The 25,977-nt window shown below is 38.8% G+C and overlaps 4 protein-coding genes across 4 annotated transcripts; 1 reads left to right on the top strand and 3 right to left on the bottom strand.

The window, feature by feature from the left end:
• Positions 1-674: 674 nt before the first annotated feature.
• Positions 675-4,747, bottom strand: LOC126787953 (uncharacterized). Its single transcript, XM_050513872.1, has 7 exons — positions 4,494-4,747; positions 4,239-4,294; positions 3,276-4,150; positions 2,853-3,042; positions 2,574-2,756; positions 1,485-1,861; positions 675-1,221 (listed from the first exon to the last, which is right to left on the bottom strand). Exons 1-7 carry the CDS (start codon positions 4,676-4,678, stop codon positions 1,081-1,083), a joined length of 2,007 nt encoding a protein of 668 aa, XP_050369829.1. The 5' UTR covers positions 4,679-4,747; the 3' UTR covers positions 675-1,080.
• A 1,370-nt stretch (positions 4,748-6,117) lies between these two features.
• LOC126788013 (F-box/LRR-repeat protein At3g26922-like) lies at positions 6,118-8,666 on the bottom strand. Its single transcript, XM_050513963.1, has 4 exons — positions 8,500-8,666; positions 7,132-8,067; positions 6,605-6,751; positions 6,118-6,529 (listed from the first exon to the last, which is right to left on the bottom strand). Exons 2-4 carry the CDS (start codon positions 8,059-8,061, stop codon positions 6,239-6,241), a joined length of 1,368 nt encoding a protein of 455 aa, XP_050369920.1. The 5' UTR covers positions 8,062-8,067; positions 8,500-8,666; the 3' UTR covers positions 6,118-6,238.
• Positions 8,667-15,171: 6,505 nt separating this feature from the next.
• On the top strand, positions 15,172-16,234 carry LOC126787349 (F-box protein At3g07870-like). Its single transcript, XM_050513250.1, has 2 exons — positions 15,172-15,536; positions 15,688-16,234. The coding sequence occupies exons 1-2, from the start codon at positions 15,172-15,174 to the stop codon at positions 16,232-16,234; spliced, it is 912 nt and encodes a 303-aa protein (XP_050369207.1).
• An 899-nt stretch (positions 16,235-17,133) lies between these two features.
• LOC126788743 (F-box/LRR-repeat protein 13-like) lies at positions 17,134-19,667 on the bottom strand. The gene is made up of 4 exons (XM_050514758.1): positions 19,526-19,667; positions 18,228-19,123; positions 17,710-17,856; positions 17,134-17,633 (listed from the first exon to the last, which is right to left on the bottom strand). Exons 2-4 carry the CDS (start codon positions 19,107-19,109, stop codon positions 17,343-17,345), a joined length of 1,320 nt encoding a protein of 439 aa, XP_050370715.1. The 5' UTR covers positions 19,110-19,123; positions 19,526-19,667; the 3' UTR covers positions 17,134-17,342.
• Between the last annotated feature and the right edge of the window lie 6,310 nt (positions 19,668-25,977).

Below are 25,977 nucleotides of genomic sequence, written 5' to 3'. Positions count from 1 at the left end.
CGGTTTAATAAAACTATTTTCTCAAAAAAAATACACTATCATATCCTCAATGCCATCGATCAGTTCCAGTACAGAGACCTTAATACTAATGAAATTCAAATGATTGTTAGTGTTCGCATCAATGGTTCCACATCCATTATAGCCAAACCTTCATGTGAAGCCAAGGGAGAAGCATATCCTTCTACGGTTTTTTTCCCACGGATTAGAGACTGATGAGGCATGGAGAAACTTGGGTGTGTCTATGCTGGCTATGCATTCTCCCAGTGGAGCAACACAAAATTGGACTATGTGGTTGGAGGATTGCGTCGCCATTCTCCACCTTAGATTATATATCGAGTCAAAAACAAGGTATATTTTATAGGTTTTCATTAAAATGAGCTCAGTTTCTTCTACCAAGTTGGTTAGTCTCTTAATAGGCTCAATCAAAATGGAAATCCTTATGAAATCAACTATCAATACTCAGTTACTTCTAGGGACTAATGAAATGGGTTCTCTGCTAAGGATAACCAGGTTATGGTTCCCTGGAGCAGATACACCAATGACTAAGGGTAATTTCCATTTAAGAACCTTTTCCGACAACCTGAGTTCGAAATTATCCTCCCCCTATAGCTACAACCAAAAGGAAGAAAATACAAATTTCAAGAACGTCATGTATAAAATGCGAGGATGCGAGATCATGAAAAACTTGGTGAGAAAATGCTTCCATCACCAAAAGTATAGCCTAAAGCCTAGCGTAGACTTTCAAATTATTACAAAATCCTTCTAGGAAATACACAGGCTATGCAGAAGACCTGCAATCTGGAAACAAGTACCATTAGATAGCCAGCAGATTATGGCTCCGGCTAGCAGGTCCTAGGTTCTGTTAACCTACAGTTACGATACTAATTCCACCTACCCAAGTCCAGCATCTGCAGTCTGAAGTAGATCTCCAGCACAGAACAACAGTGCAAGAACAGCACCGAACAGTACAATTTCCAATTGGCAAATTCCAAATTGGATGGATACCTTAATGAGCTGATCAAACCATGATTCAGGAGTCCTGTTGATGAAGTATAAAAATTGCAACAAAATTTGGTTCCATCAGCCTTCAGTTTCTGAATCAAGAACATGGACGATTCTGAGGGCTGAAGAACTAAGATGCATGCCACGGACAATTCCCCCATATCCAGCCTTAATGTTGTGGCAAAGAAGCAATATAGAATCCCACAGTGCGGTCATTCCCTGAAATAAAAATCATTACTTTTTGTCAATCTAGTGTACCATTGCCTGGGATTTTACATATTATTGGCAAAATAGATACATTTGATACTGCCTTTGCAAAAGAAAAAAAACATTTAAAGCTGCAGAATTGAGTAAGACATGATACTTGAAACAATAAAAATATCAGATGAACAACAACCATAGGCAAAACGAAAAAAAAAAAAAAGGTAGAAGAAATCACTTAGGCAAGATTGCAGCGTTAACCATCATTGGAAAGCACTAACCTGAAGAGAAAATTGTGATTTTTTATCCAAATACAAAGCAAAAACTGGGGGGCTCTTCCGTCCAACAACAAGAACACAACCACCTGAGTGGAGAACAGAAGGGACACCTGATACAACAGCTATGTACTTCTCAGGAATACTTTCTTTCTGTGGTAGGACTCCCAAGAAGAGGGGATTTTTGCTAGATCGAGCTCCACCATGAGATATAGAATCCCCATGCAGCATCCACTTTGGGTGCTCAAGGAAAGCACAGAACAAATACAAGAGCAAGTGAGAATCGGTTGGAAGTTCAACTGTCCACTTCTTGTTCTTTTTATCGTATACCTCTCCACTTCCAAGGTATTCATAGTTCTTCAAGCAGGTTCCTTCAGCAAGCTCTGCAAAACTCCCCAGTGTTAATGAACTAGAATCTTCCACATCTAATAGCACTATTATCATGGCTTAACAGGTATCTTCACAAGTCTCGCCATCTTCTTTTCACAAGCAAACTTGTCCATCCAGGACGGCCAAGTTTGAGGGGGGATGTTAATGAACCAGAATCTTCCACATCTAATATCATGGCTTAAACCATGGATATGTGATTGTAATTCTAGCATCAGTTTTGATATTTGTCATAATTGTGTTCAGCTGTATTATAAAATTAGATTTGATATGGTAGTTATTGTAGATTGGAAGATTGAGTTGTAATCTCCTATATATTGTAAATTCTGTAAATGATCAATACAAGAGGAAATACATTTTCTACACCTGGGAGAGACACAAAGGCACAAAGAGGTAAATAAATATAGTCCATAACATTTATCTCAAATAATCATATTCTTGACAGAACTCATTTATAATTGAGAGATTTCTAAAAGTCAGACCTTAAAACTTTACTGGAGAAATAAAAAACACAGATTGCCAACCACAAGCTAGGAGGAGCTTGTAAGCTAGTAAAGTGTGATCTCTATCAAAGAGACCTACTCTTGTCATGGCCGTAGTTAATCCTATTTGACCCATTTTTGCTAAAGTTCACAGATTCCATTTTCAACTAGGACTATCCCACACTAGATACACATATATGCATTGTCAAAAACCAAATTGAAGTACCTCGAATCCTTTGTACTGTGTATTCTGCTCGAATACTAGCTTGCGGCAGCAAACCTTTAATCAACTCTCCCTTCATCAGCGCATGTAGCCTCTGGTGTTCAGTAATCACATCAACACACTCCTGCATAATAGGCACCAAATTCTGCTGTGGACTGTGTTGGGAATATGCTTGAGGCAGCTGTGCTGAATATAGTGGAAAGAAACACATTATATAAACAGTACATACCGAGACCTTTAAATTTTAAATCTAATGTGATAAATAATTTGAGACCAACTTACATGCATTAATATATTGAAGGAGAGTAGCTCGTACTTGATGCATAACTCCATCTTCATCAAGAGTTAATGTCTGTTGCCATTCCTTAGACCTGTCGGTTGAGGACACTGAAGTAGTTCCAGTAGTTGGTAAATCACTTCCAATTTGACTAATTGTGAGTGATATACCAAGTTTGGAAGCTGCTTCCATTACCTGTATACCAAAAAAGTTTATATAGATTAGTGGTATAGTGATATAAATCATATAATGCCATAATATCTTTTAGTATTTGATAGAGTTCATTTAATAAAAATTAGTATTAGTTGTGCCATCAGAATTTGCAGTTCAAACCTAACACTCTATTTACTGACCACAAAGCATCATATAGCTCACAGTATACAATAAGCAAAGAATGACAGGGGAGGAGGCTAATGATGAACACAAACCTGAGTATGACTGCTCTCAATCTTATGAAGTAGGGGATTAAGCAAAACTGAAGAGAACCATTGCCTGAGGCTGTCACGCCACTGCTCAATTTGAGGATAGATGCCCAAACGATCAAATGCATTGATAGATTCTTCCATGGACATAGGTGGAGGCAGCTCACCTTCCCCTTTCTTTGGGGGAGAGAACTTCTGGGAGCCTGGGGACATTCTCACAGCCCTCAGTGGTGTACTCCTTGTAGTTCCAGACGTATTAGCTGAACTGGGACTTGCTATACCAAAGCTTCTGATAGTGGGTGGTGGGGTTGCCAGTTTCCCTGCTGATTGTGTGATTTTCTCATCAGCATCTGCCAAGAACTTTTCAAACTTTTCTTCAGACATTATCTCTCTTCCAGGCACTCGCTTACTTGACCAAGGAGAAGAGACCACTGAATCCACCCCAGACGAATTCTTAACAGAAGACATTGGTGAAACACCTCCGGGGACAAGATACAAAGAAGACGCAGAACTGGGTGATTTAGAAGGACTTGATCCCATCTTATGTCCACCACTGGTGTTAACTGAACCAATTCGAGACATACGATTTGAACCGCTAATTGACGGATGAAGTGGAACAAGGACATCTGAAGGGGAAGACATATAAGGTTTAGACTTGGGAGGTTTCTTTGCAGACTCAGATACAACCTGTTCAACCTTCGGCTTAATTCCTAAAAGTCCCAGCTGACGACTCGTCAACCCCATCGTATCCTTGTTTCCTTTGGACAATGACACATTTGGCACAACAGCGGCATTTCTCAACGAAACAACTCTAAAGAGTGCAACTAAAGTAGCCAAAAACACTAATCCCACAACAGTATGCACCACTTTGACAACCAAATCTGCAGCACCAATAAAAACACACTTCAAAACACGCCACACGAATCAAAAACCACTAAATTTACGCACATTCGATTCAACACAACTTACAAGCTGCCTCTTGGGGAGACACATTGAGCTTCAAATTGTTAACAAGCTCATTCTCCCTTCGAAAAATTCAATACAATGAGTTAGCCAAAGATCTCTAAACATCACATTTCTAAGTGAAATTACTCATTTAGGTATCAACATATACACAAACATGAACACGCAATGGTTCAATTTGAAATTAGAGAGATTAAAATTGGGGGTTAAACCCTTGAAAAACCCTAGATGAGTGAGAGAGAGAAGGGGAGTTGGGGAAACCTGGAGAGAAGGAGGAGGAAGGCGGCGGCGGAGATGAAGGAGAGAGAGAAGATGACGAGGAGGGCGTGTTTGGGAGGACGGAGGCTGGTGGCGGTGAGGGCGGCGGAGAGGGTTGGATTCTGGTACACCGAGAACTTGGAGGGTTTAGGTGGGGGCGAGGAGGCCTTGTTGTCTCTGCCTTCCATGCCGGCGATAAGTAGCGGCGGTTGTGATTGGGTTTGTTTTCTCCGGTCACCACTGTCGCCGCTGGTGAGTGTAAAGTGAGAGGGTTTTTGAATCTCTGTGATTTATGAACATGGAGCTGAATAATACGACGTCGTCCCCGCGTTTGCAAACTATTGGGAATTTTCCGATATGCCCTCATCCAACTGGTACTCCTATAATAGATCAGCGCAATCTCGTTCACACGGTCAGTAGCTGACGATAGAATTTATGTCCAACCACTATTGGATATAAAAAAACAACAATGCTCTAATAGTTACTCTTATGCTGACATATTGAAAAGATTAACTCGATTACTGCGGAATACAATTATTCTAATAATACAGCATTCTCATTATGTTGTTTGCTGCATGCAAAATAAATTCATAAACACTTATCTAAATATATTCACAATGTCTTTCCGGTACAGGAATCACGATTACTAGTGTAATTAAGATGATCTGATCACTAGTGTTCCCATCAATAGTTCCATTTCAATTGTATTCGAGCCTTCAAGTGAAGGGAAGCTAGGGAGAAGCACATTCTTCTACTGTTGTTCGACTTGGATTCCCTCGGATTTGAGACTGACTATGCATGGAGAAACTTGAGTGTTGGAAACTTAATGAATTGATGCAGGACGATTACAACATAACCTACTTGTGTCTATGCTGGCTGTGCGTTCTCCTAGTGGAGCAACACAAAACTTGACCAGGTGATTGGAGGATTGCCTCGCCGTTCGCCACCTTGAATCATATATCGAGTTATGATTACTGAAGGTAAAATCTCAAAGAACGAGTTCTATTTGATAGGCTTTCACTTCATTCCTCAGTGGGGTAGGAAAGAATCAGTAGAAGACTATCTGATGAAATCAAAATGAGCACAGCAAGCTCAATAGTTTTCTACGTACTAAGTTGGTCAGTCTCTTAATAAGCTCAATCTGGGGAAAGAAATGAGGATATGATGTTACAGGGTAGTACCTAGGAGGAGTCACGATCTGTATTTGTATTCATCCTTCAATTAGATGCGTACTCTGGATTTCCAACCAGTGCAGAGCTGAGCTACTCGTTTTCATATGATTAGAACTTGCTAAAGAACCCCTTCCACGTTAAGTTTCTATTTTTCTTGGAGGCACTTTTGCCAACACAAACTACTGAGAGTGGCTCTTGTTTAACTCCACTCGAAACGATTGCCATGGACAATTGGACACCGTCCAGCACAAATAAAATCTACCTTAGCTACTTGTTCTGAACGTCTAATAATAAAGGATATGGAATATCATATATGCCTTGAATTGGATGATTTCAATTAGAAACGCAGTGTGTATAAAAACATACTGTTCTTTATGACCACTTCATGATCCAAACTCTCAAAGAAACGTACAGTACGTGCAATTAAAAAAAAATTAGCGCACAAAGGGCAGAAAAGAACCATGAAGCCCAGTTTCCTACATTGACAAGAAGCAAAGGATATTAATGCTGTTTAAGTGAGGCAACTAAAGGAAAAGTTAAAGACAAAACAACCACAAGTAGTATCAAGCTGACTGTCTAAACTTGCATCTGCATGAATTCAATATGACAAGTTTCTGCCCTATTGAACATCATAAACTCTGTGTAGAACTCGTTCTGTTCATTGTACGAAAGATGTCGACCTGGAGAAATCGTCATCTTATTCAACAACTGACCAATCTTCAACAGATACTTTATCATTCTCATCTCGCACCGCCTTCCCTTGAACCCCTTAAGGACGATAGTCTTCAGGTTTGGTGATAAACTACCAGACACTTCCTCTGGTGGATTCCAGTGAATTTCTTCGTCATCTTCAGTTCTCTCACTTGTCTGATATCAAATAAGTAAATACGTTTAGAGAATGCACGTTGGTATAAAGTTGCAGTTCATGAAAACAGAACTTACATCGTCTAAGACAAGAACTTCGAGATTACATGCGTTATTGAGAAACTGAGCTAGCAATTCCCAGCAACTGTGATCCCCAAAAACCAACGTCAATTGGTTCACATTACCAAAAGAAGGGAGCAACCAATTCTCAGGGAGATACAGATCCTACGGGAAACACACAATACAAGTATTGATTAAAAAACACTCAAATCAGAAATTACCTAGTACTGTTAATAAATGACACCGAAACAAATGAAAGCAGAATAAGACCAACAAATGGGTTAGGTTTAATGAACAGTTGAATACTGAGATACATATATAATAAGACAAAGGAAAGAAAGTGTAGAATTCTTCAAAAATGCTTTGAAAAGTATAAGGAAGTAGAGAATCTTCTTATATGTCATTTCAGGTCAGAAATGAAAGAGTAAGCAGGCCTTTTATTTTAGTACGTAACATCAACGAAGCTACTGCAAAACTAAAATCTAAACAAGTTAACTAATTTGAGGGGGAATATATTTGTATCATCACAAAAGATGGGAACTCACCTTTAAGTGATGAGCTGAAACAGATAGACATTTAACATCAGACACCTGCTTCAAAAGCTCCATTGTATAACCATCGTATTCTTCTTTGTACTCTTCTACATATTCTCTGAAAGTAATACTGGCAGTGACTAGGGAGTCAGTACTCCCATCAAGAAAACACTTGGTTAAACCAAGCCGCTGGAGGTTGATATTTTCCAGCTCTGGGGCACATACATGGATATCAATAGGCTCATGCAGACCTTCCAAACCTATTTTCAATGTCTTCAGTTTCGGTGCAGAGAACAGGAAATTGGAAGTGGTAGAACCATATATGATCTCCGCTTTAGAGGTTCCATCTATAGTCAACTCTTCAAGTACTGGGAAGTGAGACAAAAGCTTCTCCATTTCATTTTTTTCAGGATCAAACATTTTAACATGGAGGAACCTGAGTTTTGGGAAACGGCCTAAACTTGGAATTTCACCTTCAACTGTCCAGGGTCGCAAAGTCAGTTTCAAAACCTCTAGTGTTTTGCACCCGAAAATGCACAGAGGCAACTTAAAATCAGCCCAATTATTAAAATCTAAATGGAGATCAAGCTCAACTACTCCACGCCTAACAGCAGCCTGAATCCAATGCCCAACACATGGTAAATAACGGCAACGAGACATTTTCAGACGAAACAAAAGTATAGGTGTTGCATCACGATAGTAGAGCACACGAGATACAAAAGTTACAAAAGTACTCAAATTTGTGTGCCTCCGAAAATCCCTTCGATTGTCAAAATCCAGAGTTTCAAACTTGGTCCACCTTCTGTTCCATTTTTTAGACAAAACGGTGGTCCTGACAGCATCCACTGTAGGAAGAAGCGAAATTATGTGCAATACATGTTCATCAGGTAATTCTCTGATCCTATCTCGGTTTGTTGCTTCAGAATTTGCCATCGAACCCATTATAACCTATCAGTATCAACATCAAGGATTCATCAAACCCATGTCCAAGTTTCAAACAACCCAATCACTATCACTCGTTCATTACCATCAATAAAATCAACATGAAGATCAAAAGGAAACTGAACCCATTTTTCAATCAACAAATCAGTCGCATTACCATGGTTAAAATTACCATCAAGATCAACTAGAAACTGAACCCATATCAACTATCCAATCAGTATCTTTACCTTAGTCAAGAACCAACAAGATTAAATGGACAAAACCCATATGGATTAACAAAGTTAGAATTAACATCAAGATCAAATAGATATCGAACCCTAATATTACATCTTACCCAAGTTAAAAGAAGCATCAAAAGCAAATGGAAACCGAACGCATTCATGTCATTACCAACTCAAAATCGATGAAATTAGAAACAGGGTTGGAAACTGACTCTACCTGAAATGCTGTAGGGATGTTCAAAATTGCAGAGCCAAACCTCTGAAGAACTCCATTTCTTGCGCTACTAGATTTCACCAGCCCAGTAATCAAGTGGGTTGCAAAGAATTGAAGCGTTGTATTGAAGAAGAAAGGAGGTGGCGAGTGAGCTCTTCTTGGGTTATAAATTCACCAAATTAGAAACTGACGAGTCTGTCCTTACGTTATCTTGCCCTCACACACCGGAATAGAAAGACAATTACCTAAAAATAAAAATAATAAGAGAAAATAATAAATTGAAGAGAAGAGACCCGTAAGTTTACGAAAGAGAAATTTTTATGTTAGAAACAAATGAAAATAGTTGAAAAATAATTACCGTCTCCCCCTTTGGAATCTGTTTCTTCTCTTTTAATGACATGAGTGAATAATTGATCCACATGTTGCAAGTGGTTGAGCGACATGATCATGTTTTTAGAACAATAATATTGGAAGCGAACTATAGCAATGTAAAAGATGGAAAAAACCCCAAAGAAAAAAAGTGTTGTGGGTGATAATATTTACCCAAGTGGAAATAATGCACCACGTGTAAAGGGACATGGTGGCTGTGGAGGCTCTCTTAGTGTATGGCGCAAAGATGGTGGTATCGTTTCAGTGGTGATGGCAGTGATGGAGATGCAAAAAGCACCTAAGACCCATGAAGTTAATAAGGAAAGGGATGGAAATGAACCTTGTTATAAGTGTGATGTTACTGGCCATTATTTGGTACCTGAACTGTCAAGTAATTAGCAACAGAGCAGCGCCCACTTACCAATATATGGAACAAGAGACTCGCTATTTGGAAGAAGAAGGCCGTGACCCAAATGTCAACCTCATAATTGAGATTGTGATGGCAATATGGTCCATGCCAAGTCAATATATGTTCTAGATTTATTTTATTTTATTTTTTGGAAAGCATATCATTTATGCTAACATTTCATAAACACTTTGAGAGTGGAATCGAAAACGCAAATATTACCTCTAACAAATGTGACAGAAAACATATTTAAGAGAAACTGCCAATTTCGTGAAATGTATAGTGGTAAAATACCGATTGTTTTCCTTGAATTAATTTGCATATACAGATTCAATGATATATATAGGCTAATTTACACTATATACTAATCTCTCAACTAATCACTCCACTACATATTGTTTCCTCCACTAATTCTTCATTCACCTACTATCATCCACTCACACTCCCCCTCAAGTTGGCGCATACATATCAATCATGCCCAACTTGCCAAGTGAGTCATAAAAAGCTTTCTTAGATACTCATTTTGTGAGCATATCGGCAAGTTGCTCTTATGTAGGAACAAAAGGAAAACTGATTATCTTCGCGTCTAGCTTCTCCTTTATAAAGTGACGATCAACCTCCACATGTTTTGTACGATCATGTTGTACAGGATTCTGTGAAATATCAATAGCTGCCTTGTTGTCACAGTACAGATGCATAGCACATTTAGGTTTAATACTCAACTCTTGTAGCAAGTTTCTAAGCCATAACAATTCGCATACTCCTTGAGCCATACCTCTGTACTCCGCTTCAGCACTAGATCGAGCTACCACCTTTTGTTTTTTACTCTTCCATGTAACAAGATTACCCCCAACAAAGGTAAAGTACCCTGATGTGGATCTTCGATCTGTAATATTTCCAGCCCAGTCTGCATCTGTGAAGCCACAAATTTCAAGGATTTTATTGTGATTAGAGAACATTACTCCTCTCCCCGGAGCTGCCTTTAAGTACCTTAAGATCCTTACAACAGCATCCATGTGGTCCTCGCTGGGATTATGCATGAACTGACTTACTACACTTACTGCATACGCAACATCTGGTCTGGTATGTGATAGATAAATCAGACGGCCAACTAGCCTCTGATAACGAGGTTTGTCAGTAGGGACTTGATATGGATACTCTGCTAACCGATGGTTCTGCTCGATAGGAGTATCAATGGGAGTGCAGTCCAACATACCTGTCTCTGTTAGTAGATCAAGGATGTACTTTCTCTGACACAGATAGATACCATCACTTCCCCGGGCAACTTCAATGCCTAAGAAGTACTTGAGTGTACCTAGGTCCTTCATCTCAAACTCTGTGGCAAGCTGTTTCTGTAATCTATCTACCTCAATAGTATCATTCTCAGTAACTACCATATCATCAACATATATAATTAGGGATGTTACCTTCCCTTGTTGATGTTTGAGAAATAACGTGTGGTCTGAATTACTCTGTTTGTAGCCAATCTTCCTCATGAATTGTGAGAATCTTCCAAACCAAGCACGAGGTGACTGTTTAAGACCATACAAAGACTTCCTCAATATGCATACGGAGTTACTTGGAGAATCGGCCACATATCCAGGCGGAAGATCCATGTATACTTCCTCCGTTAGTTCTCCATGAAGGAATGCATTCTTAACATCAAACTGCCTAAGTGGCCAGTTCAAGTTAGAAGCGACAAAAAGCAATACCCGGATAGTGTTTATCTTTGCAACAGGTGCAAATGTCTCATCATAGTCTATGCCATATGTCTGGGTGAACCCCTTCGCTACTAAGCGTGCTTTATATTGGCTTACTGACCCATCTGGATTATGCTTCACTGTAAACACCCAACGACATCCTACAGTCTTCTTGCCATATGGTAGAGGTACAAGCTCCCAAGTATTGTTCTTTTGTAATGCTTCCATCTCTTCCTCCATTGCTTTCCTCCATTTTGGATCTCCCAATGCATCTTGCACTTTGTTAGGTACTGATACAGTAGATATTTGATTCACAAATGATTCATATGACTTAGATAATCTTTTGGTAGATATAAAATTCGCTACCGGATACTTGGCTTTAGTCTGAAGGGTAGGTTCATATCTTTTTGTTGGTTGACCCCGAGTAGACCTATTTGGCAAAACATATTGTCTACTATTAGCTCTAGAATGACTAACCTCAGGTGAGTGATCTTCTGTACCAGGAGAGCATTGGTCAGGGGTATAAATAGTTGTACGGGAGTCATGAGGAGCAGTTGTGTTGTCAGCTTCTGGTGCCTGAATCTCTTGAGTGACGACCTCAAGTGGTGCCTGTGTGGCTTTGGTAATCTCAACGGAACCTATTACCATATCAACTGACTCACTTGTCTCCCCCTCTCCATGATACAACTCTTCAAAAAATGAATTCTCCCCCTGAAGAGCAGTATCAGAAGAGGGAAAATAACTCATGTCCTCAAAAAAGGTAACATCCATAGTGACATAGTATTTCCGAGTAGGGGGATGATAGCACCGATACCCTTTCTGATGTCCTCCGTACCCAACAAACACACATTTAATCGCCCGGGCATCCAACTTAGAACGCTGATGTGGTGGAAGATGAACAAAAGCAACACAACCGAAAACACGAGCAGGAAGATTATGAAAAGAGGGTAATGAGACATGAGATGCAAATACCTCATAGGGGACTTTCCCTTGAAGGACACGAGATGGAAGACGATTAATAAGGTGGGCGGAAGTAATGACAGCATCACCCCAAAGGTATTTAGGCATGTGGGCACTAAAAAGAATACACCGAGCCATGTCAAGTAAATGACGATTTTTTCTTTCAGAAACCCCATTTTGCTCAGGTGTGTAAGGACACGTTGTTTGATGAATAATCCCGTGTGTGTTAAAAAACTCCTGAAAGTGATGATTCACATATCCTCCCCCCCCCCATTATCAGAACGAAGAACTCGAATGGTGGCATTATATTGTGTTTGGACAGAGGTATGAAAGGCACGAAAAGCTGGAAAAACCTCATCTTTATTTTTAAGAAGTACAATCCATGAAATACGTGTGCAATCATCAATAAATGACACAAAATATCGCATGCCTGACACATTAGACTCTTTAGAGGGTCCCCAAACATCAGAATGAATTAGTTCAAAACGAAGAAAGCTTTTAGTAGAAGTACTAGGTGAATAAGTAGATCGATGACTCTTGCCCAAAACACAGGTCTCACAACATAAAGAAGACTCGTCCACACTAATAAACAAAGTAGGCATAGATTTTTTCATAACACTAAAAGATGGATGCCCTAAGCGACGATGCCATAACCAAACTTCACTTAGCTTGTCAGAAGTGGAGAGTAAAGCGGTCCGAGACTGTCCCCCTGGTTTTTCCCCTGCGTATGTCAGATCCAGATGAAACAACCGGCCCCTCAGATACCCCCGACCAATGACCCGTCCGGTGAGAAGATCCTGAAAGATCACATACATAGGAAAAAATGTTACATAGCACTGAGCGTCAGCGTTTAATTGGGGAACAGATATCAAATGATGAGATAAAGCAGGTACATAGAGTACGTTGTGAAGCTCTATGGTGGGAGTAATACGAACGGATCCGGATCCTAACACGGGAAATGCCTCACCATTAGCATTAGTAACAGAGGGTACGGGTGGAGGGGACAATATGGTGAAGTAAGATTTATCATAAGTCATATGATCAGATGCACCAGAATCAATAATCCAAGTATCAAAACTAACAGAGTGAGAAATATTGAAGGCCATACCAATTTGACTACGGCCAACGATGGAAGCGGTAAGTGCTCCGCCAGCAGTATGATGATCATTCCCAACCACACCATAGATATCGGGTTCCGGAACTAAGTGAAGAGCTGCTCTTGCCTGGGGACGATGATTAGGCCTCTTGGGCCTAAGATGCGGATATAATTTCCAACAGGTCGCACGAGCATGGTTAGTATCATGGCAATAAGAGCAAGGAGGGCGAGGTTGATTCCCGAAACCTGGTGGTGGTCCTTGTCGATGAAAGGGGGTGGAAGTTGCTTGCAGAAGGGGTGGTGCCGGAGAGCGAGCATGAATAGTAAGGCTGGAAATGACAGCCGGTGCCGGAAGAATACTCTCCTGCTGAGACTCATCCTTTCGAATATAGGTGAAAGCGGTGAGTAGACTAGGTGGTTCGGTCATTCGGAGCAATTCGCCTTTCGCACTAGTATGCTTGGCATCAAGACCTTTCAGGAAATGGTGAACTCGTTCAAGCTCCTTCTCCTTATGGTACCAAACAATATCCTCTTGATTTTTTATCATGCAAGGACGTTTCACATCAATCTCAGCCCAAATATTTTTTAGCTTGGTGAAATAATGCGCCACCGGTTGCCCATCTTGGTGTATGGCCAAAGATGTGCACATTAACTTATGAACCTGTATGAAATCAGAGTCATTAGTATATAAGTCAGTCAGTGTCTCCCATATTGCCTGCGCAGTAGCACATGCCTCCACGAGATCAACTATCTCATCATTCATAGCTTTCCATAAGATGGACATGACAAGACCATCGTCGTCGTCCCATTTGTTGTAGGCAACAATATCCTCAAGACTAGGAGCTTTAGTGACGCCAGTGACATGTCTCATCTTGTGCATGCCTCGAAGATGAGCAGCCATGAGTCGTTTCCATTTACGAAAATTGGTTCCGTTGAGTTTGGTGCCCCCAAAGGAACCACTGTCAGAATTTTTGACAGATACTTCGAAGGTCGGAACTTCAGGAAGCGTAGAACCCTCAGTTTCATGTCCATAACCCATTGAAAAAGAAGCAATGTAGTTAGACAGCAAAAACAACACAAAAATGAGAACAATCTGTCACCGGTGTACGTGCCCTGACGGTGAATATGCATTGACAAAAATAGGGTGGACCGGGTCGGGTCGGGTGAACTGGGTCGGGTCGAGAGCGGGCCGGGTCGGGTCGGGTTGAGAGATAAATGTTAGGGTTTCTGAAGAAAAATTTCGGGAAAGAGAGGAAGAGAAAGGGACAGCGGCGGGAAAAGGGTCTCGTCGATGGAGCGAGAGAGAGAGAGCCGAGGAGAGGGAAGAGAGGGACCACCGGAGGAGGGCGTCTCGGAGATGAGGAGCAGCGACAGAGATGAGGAGCAGTGAAGCAGCGGGTCGATTCGGAGATGAGGAGCAGCGGCAGAGATGAGGAGCAGTGAAGCAGCGGGTCGATGAGCTCCGAGGAAGGTCGATGGCGACGTCGAGCGGCGAGCCCAAGTGCGGAGCGGCCAAGCAGAAGCAGCGGAGAGGCGTCGGAGATCGACCTGCCGGAAAAAAGGAGAAAGAACAGAGCAGGAGGCTCTGATACCAAGTGGTAAAATACCGATTGTTTTCTTTGAATTGATTTGCATATACAGATTCAATGATATATATAGGCTAATTTACACTATATACTAATCTCTCAACTAATCACTCCACTACATATTGTTTCCTCCACTAATTCTTCATTCACCTACTACCATCCACTCACATGTATCATACTATTATTCAGATCATTGGATCCCATATATGTCGTCACTAAATGTATGAGTACAAAACAAAACAAAAATAAAGTTCCACTATTACAAAAGAATATAATGTGATTTTTGTGGACTTTTCCGTCCAGAAAAGCGAACCAATCAAATACTACGTGTGTTCTATTCCGTTCAGGAGTAGGAACGTACATCAAGTTTGATTAGGAATTGGTTTACTATTACAAGTAGAGGTATGGTTCCTAATGTAAATAGAGGATTCTATAAAACGATCAAAAGACTCTTTTTATGTATAGTTTGTTTTTTCTTTTTCTTTCATCGTTCCATAGTACTGACGCTGAGTAAAACCCTAATTTGGAAACCTCAACAAAAACAAAAATCTAGTGAAGATGGCGGAGCACATACCCGAAGACGTGATAGTTAAAATCGTGGAGCAGTTGCCGATCAAATCCTTAATCCGCTTCACCTGTGTTTCAAAGTGGTGGCGTTCCATCATATTGTTCGACCACCAATTCGCGAAATCCCAGTTCGATCATCAGCAGAGTCGAACAAGCTTAAGGCTCCTCGTCTCCACCGCCTCTGAATCAGAATATGAGTCCCTATACTCCGAGACGCCATTAGACTCTCTCGTTATTAAGCTGAGCTGCCCATTCAAGCAACCTTACCACGACGTCACCTTACTCTCCTCCTGCAATGGTTTGGTATTCGCTTCATCCTATAATAATAGAGCATGCTATGAACCACGGAAGGACCTGTACATCTGGAACCCTTCCACTGGATTCTACAGAAAACTACCCGATTCTTCAAACCCTCTGTCAATAAACTATTTTGGTTTCGGATACTTATCCACCGACGACGACTACAAAGTTATTATAAAATTTTTTAACGAGTTTGCTGATCAACAGGCCGATATTCTCATGGAGAGCTAACACTTGGAAAACAATCCAAGTCCCTTCCAATCTCAATAACTTCGAGGAGGCACTTCATTGGTACAAGGAGAGTAGTAGAGAAAATAAAATAGTTGTTTTCGATTTGGCAAGTGAAGAGTTCCGAACTATGCCTCTGCCTCCTCGTCTTTTTGAGCCAACGAACCCTCGTTCGTTTAGAGGATGCTTGTGTGTTTATGATTGTCGAGACAATGGCTATATTTATCTGTGGATCATGAGAGAATATGGCGTGGCTGACTCGTGGGCTAAGCTCTTTACTATAAAAGCTCCAGCTCTAGATCTGCCTAGGGGTGTAATTTGTACATTGACGCCAATCTTGGCAACAGAAAGTAGTTCATTACTGTTAAGATATATGTACGAGTCCAACGGAAAAAGAGAATCATGGTTGGTTAGGAGTGGTGATCATGGCCAGGAAAAGGAGTTTCAGACTATAATCACTATATTTAAGAAGAGTCTAACTTGTCACGTCACAGTATATAAAGAGAGTCTACTTTGGCTTCACTAATTGTCTAAATGTATGTCTGCATTCAAATTTTGTTTTAGTACTCCTCAGTAAGCCCTATCTTGTAATTGCTGGTTATTTCGTTTAACCTTGGTGACTGCTATCTCATAATGATATCTGTGTTTACAATTTAACTCTGTAAGCATTGTGGTATTTTTATTGCTAAGATGTAATTAATTTTCTATTTCAACCAGTGGATACAAACTTACAAAACATTATAAAGTGTAAATGTGTAATAGTGTAGTAGTGTAGACTGGGTAGTATAATTTTCACTAAATGCATCAAATTAATGCATGGAAGGTGAAGTGTAGCGAGATGGTTGCATTAGAAGCACGTTATATAGTAGAGTGAGGCTAGGGAGCAAATGCGACTTGTTGACGGTGTCTAACCACAGGAGACGGGTCAGACGACTGCAGCTAGTTGTATAAAGGAGAGCTCCATGTTCGGGTCTTACTCATTTGCCTGCTATTTATGTATATGAGTGATAACTTGAGCCTTCTGTGCAAGGTAAATTCCGGAAGTTCCTCATAAAACCGATTGAGCTCATATAATATTTAGTTGCTCTGTTTGTTGTTTGGACACAGGAGCAGAAAAGAAAGAAAGAGAAAACAGGAAGTGTAGAAAATGTAGAAATTTCTACCCAACTCATCAAGAACATGAGCATTATAATTTCCTTTTTATTTTTTATTTTTTTTTCAAATTCCAGATCATGTGCTTCAATCTTATTTTTATGTGCATAAGTGAACACAATCACCTGTATGTAAAGTTTGCAAACCAAAGCATCCATACTCCTCCAGAAATCTTCTATTGGATTCCCTGAAACAGAAAGGCCTTACAAATATGACAGACTAACCTAAGATGCAGATTTATGAGGGTCATTGTATTGCCAAGGTAGGGAGAAACAGGGTAGAAGGCAAAAGGTCATATAAGACACCAAGAGACAACCATGAGTAGTTTCAAACCAAGGTATTTCTGCATTTTGAAAGAGTACCAAAAATATTTCCAAGTTTAGGCTTCAGCACAACAGATCTTTATGAACAATTCTTCAGCTTTGATTACGCATGCTGCCCTGCTTCTAAATACAGGGAATAAACTGAGATTCTTGTTAAACCTATACTTGCATCTGCATAAACTCAAAGTAGCATGCTGTTGCCCTGGGGAACGTCATAAACTGTGCATATAACTCCTCCTGATTCAGATAAGAGAGACGAATATGTGGGGAAACTGTCATCTTCTCCAATAGCTGACCATTCTGCAACAGGTACCTTATTATTTCAATCTCAGCAGGCAATCCCTTGAATCCCTTGAAGGAGATAGTCTTTAGATTTGATGAAAAACAAACAGGCACATCCCTTGGTGGTATCCATTGAGTCTCTGCAACTTTTGCATGACATTGAGCTCTCTGCTCATGAAAAAATAACCAACTTTTAGAAGATGTGTGTTAGTATTAAGTTGCAGTTAGTGGAAACAGAACTTACATATTCCAAGACAAGATCTTCAAGGCTATGTGCACTGTCCAGAAAAACAGCTAGCAATTTCCAGCAACAATGACCACAAATAGCCAGCTTCAATTGGCTCACATTACGCAGAAAAGGAAGATGCCGATCATCAGGAAGACGCAATATCTTGGTAAAACATACAAGTATCGATTAGACAGAACCTCACAATGGAATTGAGAATTCGCAGAATATACTAGGAACAGATGATAAATTACAAGAACAAGAATTGAAAGGCAACAACAGATAAGGATGAATGAATCAATGAACAGTGAGACATGTGGATCTGTCATATAGATTAGAAGGCTAGGAAAGGCAGTGCACAAGTCTTCCTAAGTCACATCTAGAAGTGAAGAAAATTAGTAAAAAGATTATTCATATTATTTATTTCTTCAACTTGTCATAACTTCAAAAGAATACAGATATTTTTTTCTTTCAGGCTATAGTACTTATTCAAAACCAAATATATTGTAAATAAACAAGAGTTGGAATATACTCACCTCCAAGCAATCAGCTGACAGATATACAGATTTAAAATCAGAAACTTGATCTAGTAGTTTCGTTGGAAACTTAGAAAGATCAAGTTGTCCTTCTATTTCTAAGTGGCTGAAAGGGATATTGGCTTTGACTAAGGGTTTTGCACCCCCCTCAGTCACACCAGGCCAGTTCAGATATAGCTTTTCAAGCTCTGGAGCATCAACAGAAATGTCAAACTTCTTCCATGTACATTCCAAACTTATTATCAACATCTTCAGTTTTGGCGCGGAGATCTTAAAACTGGAATATGTACTCATTGATCCTTCTATAATCAAACACTCCAGTACAGGGCAGCATGAGAAAAGCTTCTGCATTGCTTCATCCTCAGGTTTCTTAACTGATACATGAAGCAACTTGAGACTTGGGAAAGAGCCCGATGTAGGAGGATCACAGGTTATCTGGCAGTAATATAGGTTCAGTTTCAGAACCTGAAGGGTTTTACACCGAAAGATGCGCTCAGGATAATAAAAATATCCTTCCCATTGACCAAAGTTAACACGAAGATCCAGCTCAACAACATTACGCCAAACAGCAGTGCAAATCCAATCATCAATGCAAGGTAAATGCTTGGGAAACACAATGTTAAGACGAAATTTACGTATGTCCACTGAATCACGAAGGTAGAGTACGCTGCTCACTAATGCAACAAAGCCATCAACATCCCTGAAATCCCTTTCACTGTCAAAGTCTAGATTTTCATACTTTGTCCAAACTTGGTCCCATTCCTTAGACAAAATGGTGGTTCTGACAGCATTTACCGTGGGAAGGAAGGAAAATATCTGATTAACAATTGCTGTAGGTAGATCACTGTTCTCATCTCTGGTTCTTTTTAGTGGCTTTTCCATCGAAATTTTACAACCTATCATTACCAAAGTCACACATATCAAATAGAGATCAAATGGAAATCAAAACCCAACTCAAACCACCCAATCAGCACCCATTAGTAATAAATAACATCAAGATCAAATGAAAACACGAACTCATCTAGACCTATCAATCACATTAACCCTACATTTAACAACAAGTTTCGGTGGAATTTCGAACCCATATATCAGTACAATACCCGAATCAAGAAGTAAAGAAAATCAAACCCATTTCTTACTACCCCTCGGTGAAATCAACACAAGATTAAATATAACTCAAACCCATGTTAAACACCTCATACAAATCAGCTTAAATATGATGAAACAAGAAACAGGGTCTGCAACTAAAACCCATTTCTGGGTTGAATTGAAAAGAAGAAGAAAGGTGGAAAATGTACCTGGACTGATTAGAAATGAAGATGTTGCAAGGTTCAGAGAGATTCAAAGAAGGACGTAGCAGTGAAATCAACGACTGAAATGGAGGAGTTTTCAACTGAGAATGTCGAAGATTCAAGAACTGCTTCCTTTTCTGGGTTTTAGTGAAGGGTTTAACCCTTCCAAGAAGGAAGAAGGAATACGGGAAACTGGTAAAGCCGGTAAATAAAGACCCTTATATAGTTATATGTTAATTCAAGGGAAATAACTATTTGTCTGTGTCCCTAATTTGTTTTCCCATTCCATAACAAGCAAGCGTACCCTCTCCAGTTTAATTAATAGGCTTTTTTGTGCTAATTTTTTTTATTAAAAATTTCATACTAAATTAGTTGTCCTGGGACGAGAATTTCAAATTATATCACACGCTAACAACATACAAATATGACAAAATTAAATAAAATTAGTACGTATACGAACTCACACGATAACATTAAATATCTCTTGCGTTTGCAATCTATAATGGAGAAGTATCTAATATGCCCTCATTCTTATCCAAAATTTTAGATGCACCTCTTAGACGCTCATAGATAAAGAATCAAACTAAAAAACCATACAAGTGAAAGTTATTTTGCTTCGGCCGGTGGCATAATTAAGGGAATGATACATAGAGGCAACAACAACTACCACAAAAAACTATTTTGCTTCTCTGAAGACATGCTTGAAAAAGATATAAGTGAAAGACTCCACAAATGTTTTTGTATCTATCAGCTTTTTTCTTGTCTTCTCCCTTTTCCTTTTTTCAATCTTTACAACCTTATCCAATGTAGGGGTGTAAATGAGTCAAACCGAATACTACATTGTTTAATTTTGACTCGTTTTCAACCGATCGAGCTCGAGTCGGCTAAAATTTGATTTTTGTCCTTCACGTTTAAGCTCGGCTCGATTTGAAAAACCTCAAGCCGGGCTAGGGTCGGCTCATTTTATCAAATGAACTCAAACTCGAATCGAGATGGCTAAAATCATATGAAATTAAAAATTAAAAATTAAGAAATTAAAAAGAATATTCAAAATCTAATGTCATAGCATCACACAATATCCTTTTTATTTGCAATTGTTGGTGCCTAAAAATCCAAATATCAGGCCCACCGCATTCTTCAACCCGATTCGTATTTTGATGGTAAATACACTTGTAATCATCATGCCATGCACGTGGACCCAAGCCACTTTCATGCACTTGGGGCTTACAAGAACGAGTGAGGTGTGGAAGATAACGGACTCAGATGATGTCCGTTATTAGGTTTAGACCCGTTGGTAATTCTGGAGTTGGAACCAAAATTCATGTCCGACGATATAACTCTTAATACGGGTAAAGAAGAAGAGAAACAACTCAAAAGCCCCCAAATCCTTTATAACCAATCAAACACATAGAATCCCATATATAAGCATATTCCCAGCATCAAAATCAGATATTCTTGCAAATCTGTCCAAGCAGCAGATTTCAAGCTCAAACCTATCCCAGCAGCAGATTTTCTGTCATAAAATGTTTCACAACCTTTAGACAAATCTAATAGACCAAGATGCATTACAATATCTGATACATGCTTTTAACCAAACCATATTTTTACCCAACAGTCTAAGCACTTAACCAAAATTCCTTTAGTTGTTGGGACAATTTATAAATACCTTATGATATGCTATAAACAAGGAGAATGATCGGATGGAGGAGCTCGCAAGCTTCCTAGCAATATCCTCCTTCTGCCATGCTTTATCTCCCCCATAAACATCCTTAGTTTTCCATCCCTAATTCATCTACTGCCCAATCTCTTAGTTCTTTATCATTCTCAACTCATAACCCTTATACCAACTACCCTCAACCATTAAACCAAGCACTGCCGGAATGATTTCTTCTTCTAAAACTCATGTTATTTTAGCTCCCACGCCATACACATCTTGTCAAGCCATTTATTGAAAGCAACACAAAACAAAGTTATTACTAGAAATGAGGAAGAGTTGATGGGATTGACACGACAACAAACTTATTTGGATTCTCTCATTGAAGCTTGATGGGGCTAGTCTTCGCTTATTTAGAAAAAAATATGATCAATTTTAGACTCGGCCATGCTAATATCATTGTTGTACCACCCTGTCAAAAAACACCATTTTACAACAATAAACTAAAAATAACAAATCAAACTCGTTATTAAACTTAAAGTTTTTAACTAATTATTTCAAAAAGAAGCATTTTAGCTCTTTCTAACTAATATTATTTCTCATATAAAAATTATACTTTATATCTATTATAAAAGTTAATAAATCAAGCTTAATTAATAAACAAGTTGAGTTTTTAACGAGCTCGAGCTAGCTCACGAGCTAAACGAGTCGAACCAGCTGAATACTTATTATTCAAACTTAGCTCATTTTTAAGGCCGGACATAATATTGAGCTTAAGGTTGGCTCATTTAATTTTACGAGCTCAAGCCGAACGGGCTAAAACGAGTCAAATACGAGCGGCTCGAGCCTACTTACAGCCATAATCCAATGTATAGTCATGCAGTATAATAATTATATTGTATTTGAATTTCTATAGTGTTTTAAAGATATTTTTCGTTTGATCTAGTGGCACAGCCTCTCATTTAGCCCGTGGATCCGAAAAACCCGCGGAGACCCGCAAGCCTAATGGACTTTTACCCAACCTGGCCCGCGAGAAAGCCCGCTTCCGTAGGTAGAGGGCCGAGCTTAGTTTAGAGGTGTGAAACCCGGACCGGACTGCCAAAAGCCCACAAGACCCGGCCTGCTAAAAGCCCATAAGGCCCAGCCTATAAAAGCCCGCCAAGAAATAAAATATTATACATGCATGTAATATATTGTACATATATCAATTATATGTCTTTTTTGGTAATAATTATATATATAATATAATATATGTTAATAATCCTAGATTAAAATTTTTATATTTTTTTATATTATAACTTTATGCTAGATTTAAAATAAAATTGTAGCATTATGAAGCAACTATATGAAGTATATGAAGTAAACTTCTCGGGATTAATCAACACCAACTGATGTTTTCGGTACTAATCTTTAGGGACCGTGTTAAAACTTCATATAATTCAAACCTCGTCTGACAATCATAATTTTCGGTAAACCGAAAACACCATTAATATGCCCTAAGGGATGACCAATTACTAGGATGCGAACGTCGAAAGCCATTTGCATTATGAAATTATCTAATTTTTGTCATCGATTGTGCGTGGTCACACTGAGGAAACTCATTTGGCAAGGTCTCGGTCAATGGGGTTTTAGTATGTCAAAATGCTTCTTTTTCTGTTGACCGTAAGTACGTACGGTTAAACTATGTTCAAAACAGACGAAACTTTTACAAGATCCCTAAATATATATACCGATCACATCTGCTGGTGTCAATCGACCATATTTAGAACCGGAGTTATCAATCACCGAAGTGTCCACAAATGTATCATAATCTTTTATACTATGTTTAAAATAAAACTATCGCATTATGAAGTGACTATATGAAGGAAACTTCTCGGGATTAATCGACATCAATCGATGTGATAAGTACTTATAGTTAGTGACTATGTAAAATTTTCATTCAATTCAGACCTCGTTTGACCGTCAGAATTCCCGGTAAAACGAAAACACCACTAATATGCCCTAAAAGATGACATATTACAAATATGCGAATGCCGAAAGCCGTTTACATATCTGAAATCACCTAATGTTTGTCACCAATTGTGCGCGGTCGCACCGAGAAAACTCATTTGGAAAAGCCCTGGTCAATGGGGGTTTTAATATGTCAAAATGCCTCTTTCTTTGTTGACCGTAGGTACGGACGGTCAAACCCTTTCCAAAACAGATGAAATTTTTACGAGTTCCCTAAATATATATACTGATCACATCTGCTGGTGTCGATTGAGCATATTTCGAACTGGAGTTGTCGATTGACGAAGTGTCCACTAATGTATCATAACCTTTATATTATATTTATAATAAAAGGCATAAATGCCAATTTGCACCCCAAACTTGGCTGGAATTGTCAATTTGCACCCCGAACTTGCATTTGAGTCAATTTACCTCCTAAACTTGGTAAAAATTGCCGATTTTCATCTCATCCATTAAATTTAACTGTTTCTATCCAATTTTGCGTCACATGTCATGCATTTAAGGGGTAATATTGTCATTATATATTTATTCATATTGAATAATGAAATAAATTAATAAAATTACTTAAGAGGAACACTTGCTACAATGTTTGTTTTTTCGAAACATGTTATTGATTTATATATTTATTATTTTATGTGATATGGTATGCTAAAAGATATTAGAAAAAATATAAATAAATAAATACATTGAAAATTAAAAATAAATGTGTGTTCCGAGAGAATTACTATTCTACCATTTTGTGTGTCTTAGCCTTATTAGGTTTTCTGTTAGAGATAGATTCGCATCTCTGTAATAGATTAGGACTCCGAATCCTACGGGATTGTGGTTATGTAATGCATATATATATATTGGCTTCATTATCAATCAATAAACGGTTACGTTTTGTTCTATTACGTCGTTATTATTCTCGTTTTGTTCATCCTCCAACAATGTGTACATATAAAAATATATTTATACACAACACACTATATTTGAATGGGTGGGTATATTGAATATATAATTCAAAGTAGGGTTAAGTAGGTAGAAAAAAAGATGTAAATAAATAATTTGATTAACAAAATAATCCTCATTTTAAAGAATATTTTTATTTGTTTTTAAGAAAAATATAAATATATAATGACAATACTACCCCTTAAATGCATGACATGTGACGCAAAATTAGATAGAAACAGTTAAATTTAACGGATGGGGTGCAAATCGGCAATTTTTACCAAGTTTAGGAGGTAAATTGACTCAAATACAAGTTCAGGGTGTAAATCGGCAATTTTTACCAAGTTTAGGAGGTAAATTGACTCAAATGCAAGTTCGGGGTGCAAATTGACAATTTTAGCCAAGTTTGGGGTGCAAATCGGCATTTATGCCATAATAAAACTATCGCATTATGAAGCGACTATATGAAGGAAACTTCATGGAATCAGTCGACACCATCTGATGTGATCGGTATATATATTTAGTGACTATTTTAACATTTCATTCAATTTGGACCTCGTTTGATCATCGAAATTTCCAGTAAACCAAAAACATCACTTATATGCCTTAAGGGATGGCCAATTTCCAAGATGTGAATGCCGAAAGCTATGTATATATTTGAAATTACCTAATTTTTGTCACCAATCGTACGTGGTCACAACGAGGAAACTCATTTGGCAAAGTCCCGGTCAATGAGGTTTTATTATGTCAAAACGCTTTTTTTATTGACCGTAGGTATGGATGGTCAAACCATGTTCAAAATAAACGAAATTTTTACAGAGTCCCTAAATATATATATTGATCATATCTATTAGTGTCGATCGACAATATTTCGAAACTAGAATTTGTTTGTGATAATTCTTTTATTGTTCTAAACCCTTAAATAAGAGTATTATATTTTTTCTTCTTCTAATACAAGCCCACAAAGATCCGGCTCGTAAAAGCCCGCAAGACCCGTTTTATGTGGGCGAGTCTGAATCTTCGTATTTATGAAAATATTCAGCCCGATCCATCACTTATTTAAATATACTAATGTCTGACCCGTTGACGAGCCATACTCTCATTGTTGAGTGGGGGTTATGAGATCGACTCACGAAGAATATGTTTTAACACTTCAGTTTTGTTTACTTTTGACTATGGGTTATATATTCCACAGTGTATAGAGCAACATAAACATGAAACACGAACTAGAATTTTAAAAATACGGAGTCGTACAAAATACTAAAACCTTAGCTCGCCAAAACCTTTACAATCTCTATGCAAAAATGTTAGATTAATCAACTTATTCATTAATCGGAACCGCCTTACACAAAGGGTGCACCCGGATTGGAAACCTTCTTCAGAGCCTTCTAATATTTGAACTACCATTAGCCCAAATAAGGCTTTCGAGCACCAAGGTTGCATTTCTTAGCTCGTTGAAGACCTGAGCATTCAACTTTGGTTTATTCTTGGAACCCTGAGGGCGTTCATCTTTATGAAGAAGACTGAGTTCATGAGTAGAGATAGGCACTTGCTCCTCGCAACTTCTCCACCTCTAAATTTGTGAGATCAATCAGACAATCACCATGGCACCGGTTTTTTTTAATACTAAACCGGTTCTTAATTGATTTGATCTGATAGATAGACACTCCAGGTCAGTACAATAGTCCAATATGTGTGCCCAACTCCCTCGTCATTTCTTCAATCCTCCCTCACAAATCAACAGTCCACACCCTACAGAACTCAATCTCACCACGTAACTTCAAATTCCGCCAAATTACGAAAACCTCCCTGATTAAATTGCCACCGCAGCTTAGTATAATTAAGCTCTTAAGCTGCAACCCCA

This window comes from Argentina anserina, chromosome 3 (genome assembly GCF_933775445.1).
Source record: "Argentina anserina chromosome 3, drPotAnse1.1, whole genome shotgun sequence".
NCBI classification, from domain to species: Eukaryota; Viridiplantae; Streptophyta; class Magnoliopsida; order Rosales; family Rosaceae; genus Argentina; species Argentina anserina.
Note: the sequence above shows the minus strand (reverse complement) of the source record. Positions and strands in the feature narration are given on the sequence as shown.

Excerpts from the sequence above, each read along its gene's own strand:
- LOC126788013 (XM_050513963.1), bottom strand. The coding sequence starts at position 8,061 with ATGGGTTCGATGGCAAATTCTGAAGCAACAAACCGAGATAGGATCAGA. Across the intron at positions 6,752-7,131 it reads TTTCAGCTCATCACTTAAAG|GATCTGTATCTCCCTGAGAA; the intron begins GTGAGTTCCCAT and ends TGTTTCCCGTAG. Across the intron at positions 6,530-6,604 it reads AAGTTCTTGTCTTAGACGAT|ACAAGTGAGAGAACTGAAGA; the intron begins GTAAGTTCTGTT and ends ATTTGATATCAG.
- LOC126787953 (XM_050513872.1), bottom strand. The coding sequence starts at position 4,678 with ATGGAAGGCAGAGACAACAAGGCCTCCTCGCCCCCACCTAAACCCTCC. Across the intron at positions 4,295-4,493 it reads TTCCTCCTCCTTCTCTCCAG|GGAGAATGAGCTTGTTAACA; the intron begins GTTTCCCCAACT and ends AATTTTTCGAAG. Across the intron at positions 1,862-2,573 it reads CACAGTACAAAGGATTCGAG|AGCTTGCTGAAGGAACCTGC; the intron begins GTACTTCAATTT and ends GGAGTTTTGCAG.
- LOC126787349 (XM_050513250.1), top strand. The coding sequence starts at position 15,172 with ATGGCGGAGCACATACCCGAAGACGTGATAGTTAAAATCGTGGAGCAG. Across the intron at positions 15,537-15,687 it reads TATGAACCACGGAAGGACCT|GCCGATATTCTCATGGAGAG; the intron begins GTACATCTGGAA and ends GCTGATCAACAG.
- LOC126788743 (XM_050514758.1), bottom strand. The coding sequence starts at position 19,109 with ATGGAAAAGCCACTAAAAAGAACCAGAGATGAGAACAGTGATCTACCT. Across the intron at positions 17,857-18,227 it reads TGTCAGCTGATTGCTTGGAG|ATATTGCGTCTTCCTGATGA; the intron begins GTGAGTATATTC and ends TGTTTTACCAAG. Across the intron at positions 17,634-17,709 it reads AAGATCTTGTCTTGGAATAT|AGAGCTCAATGTCATGCAAA; the intron begins GTAAGTTCTGTT and ends TTTCATGAGCAG.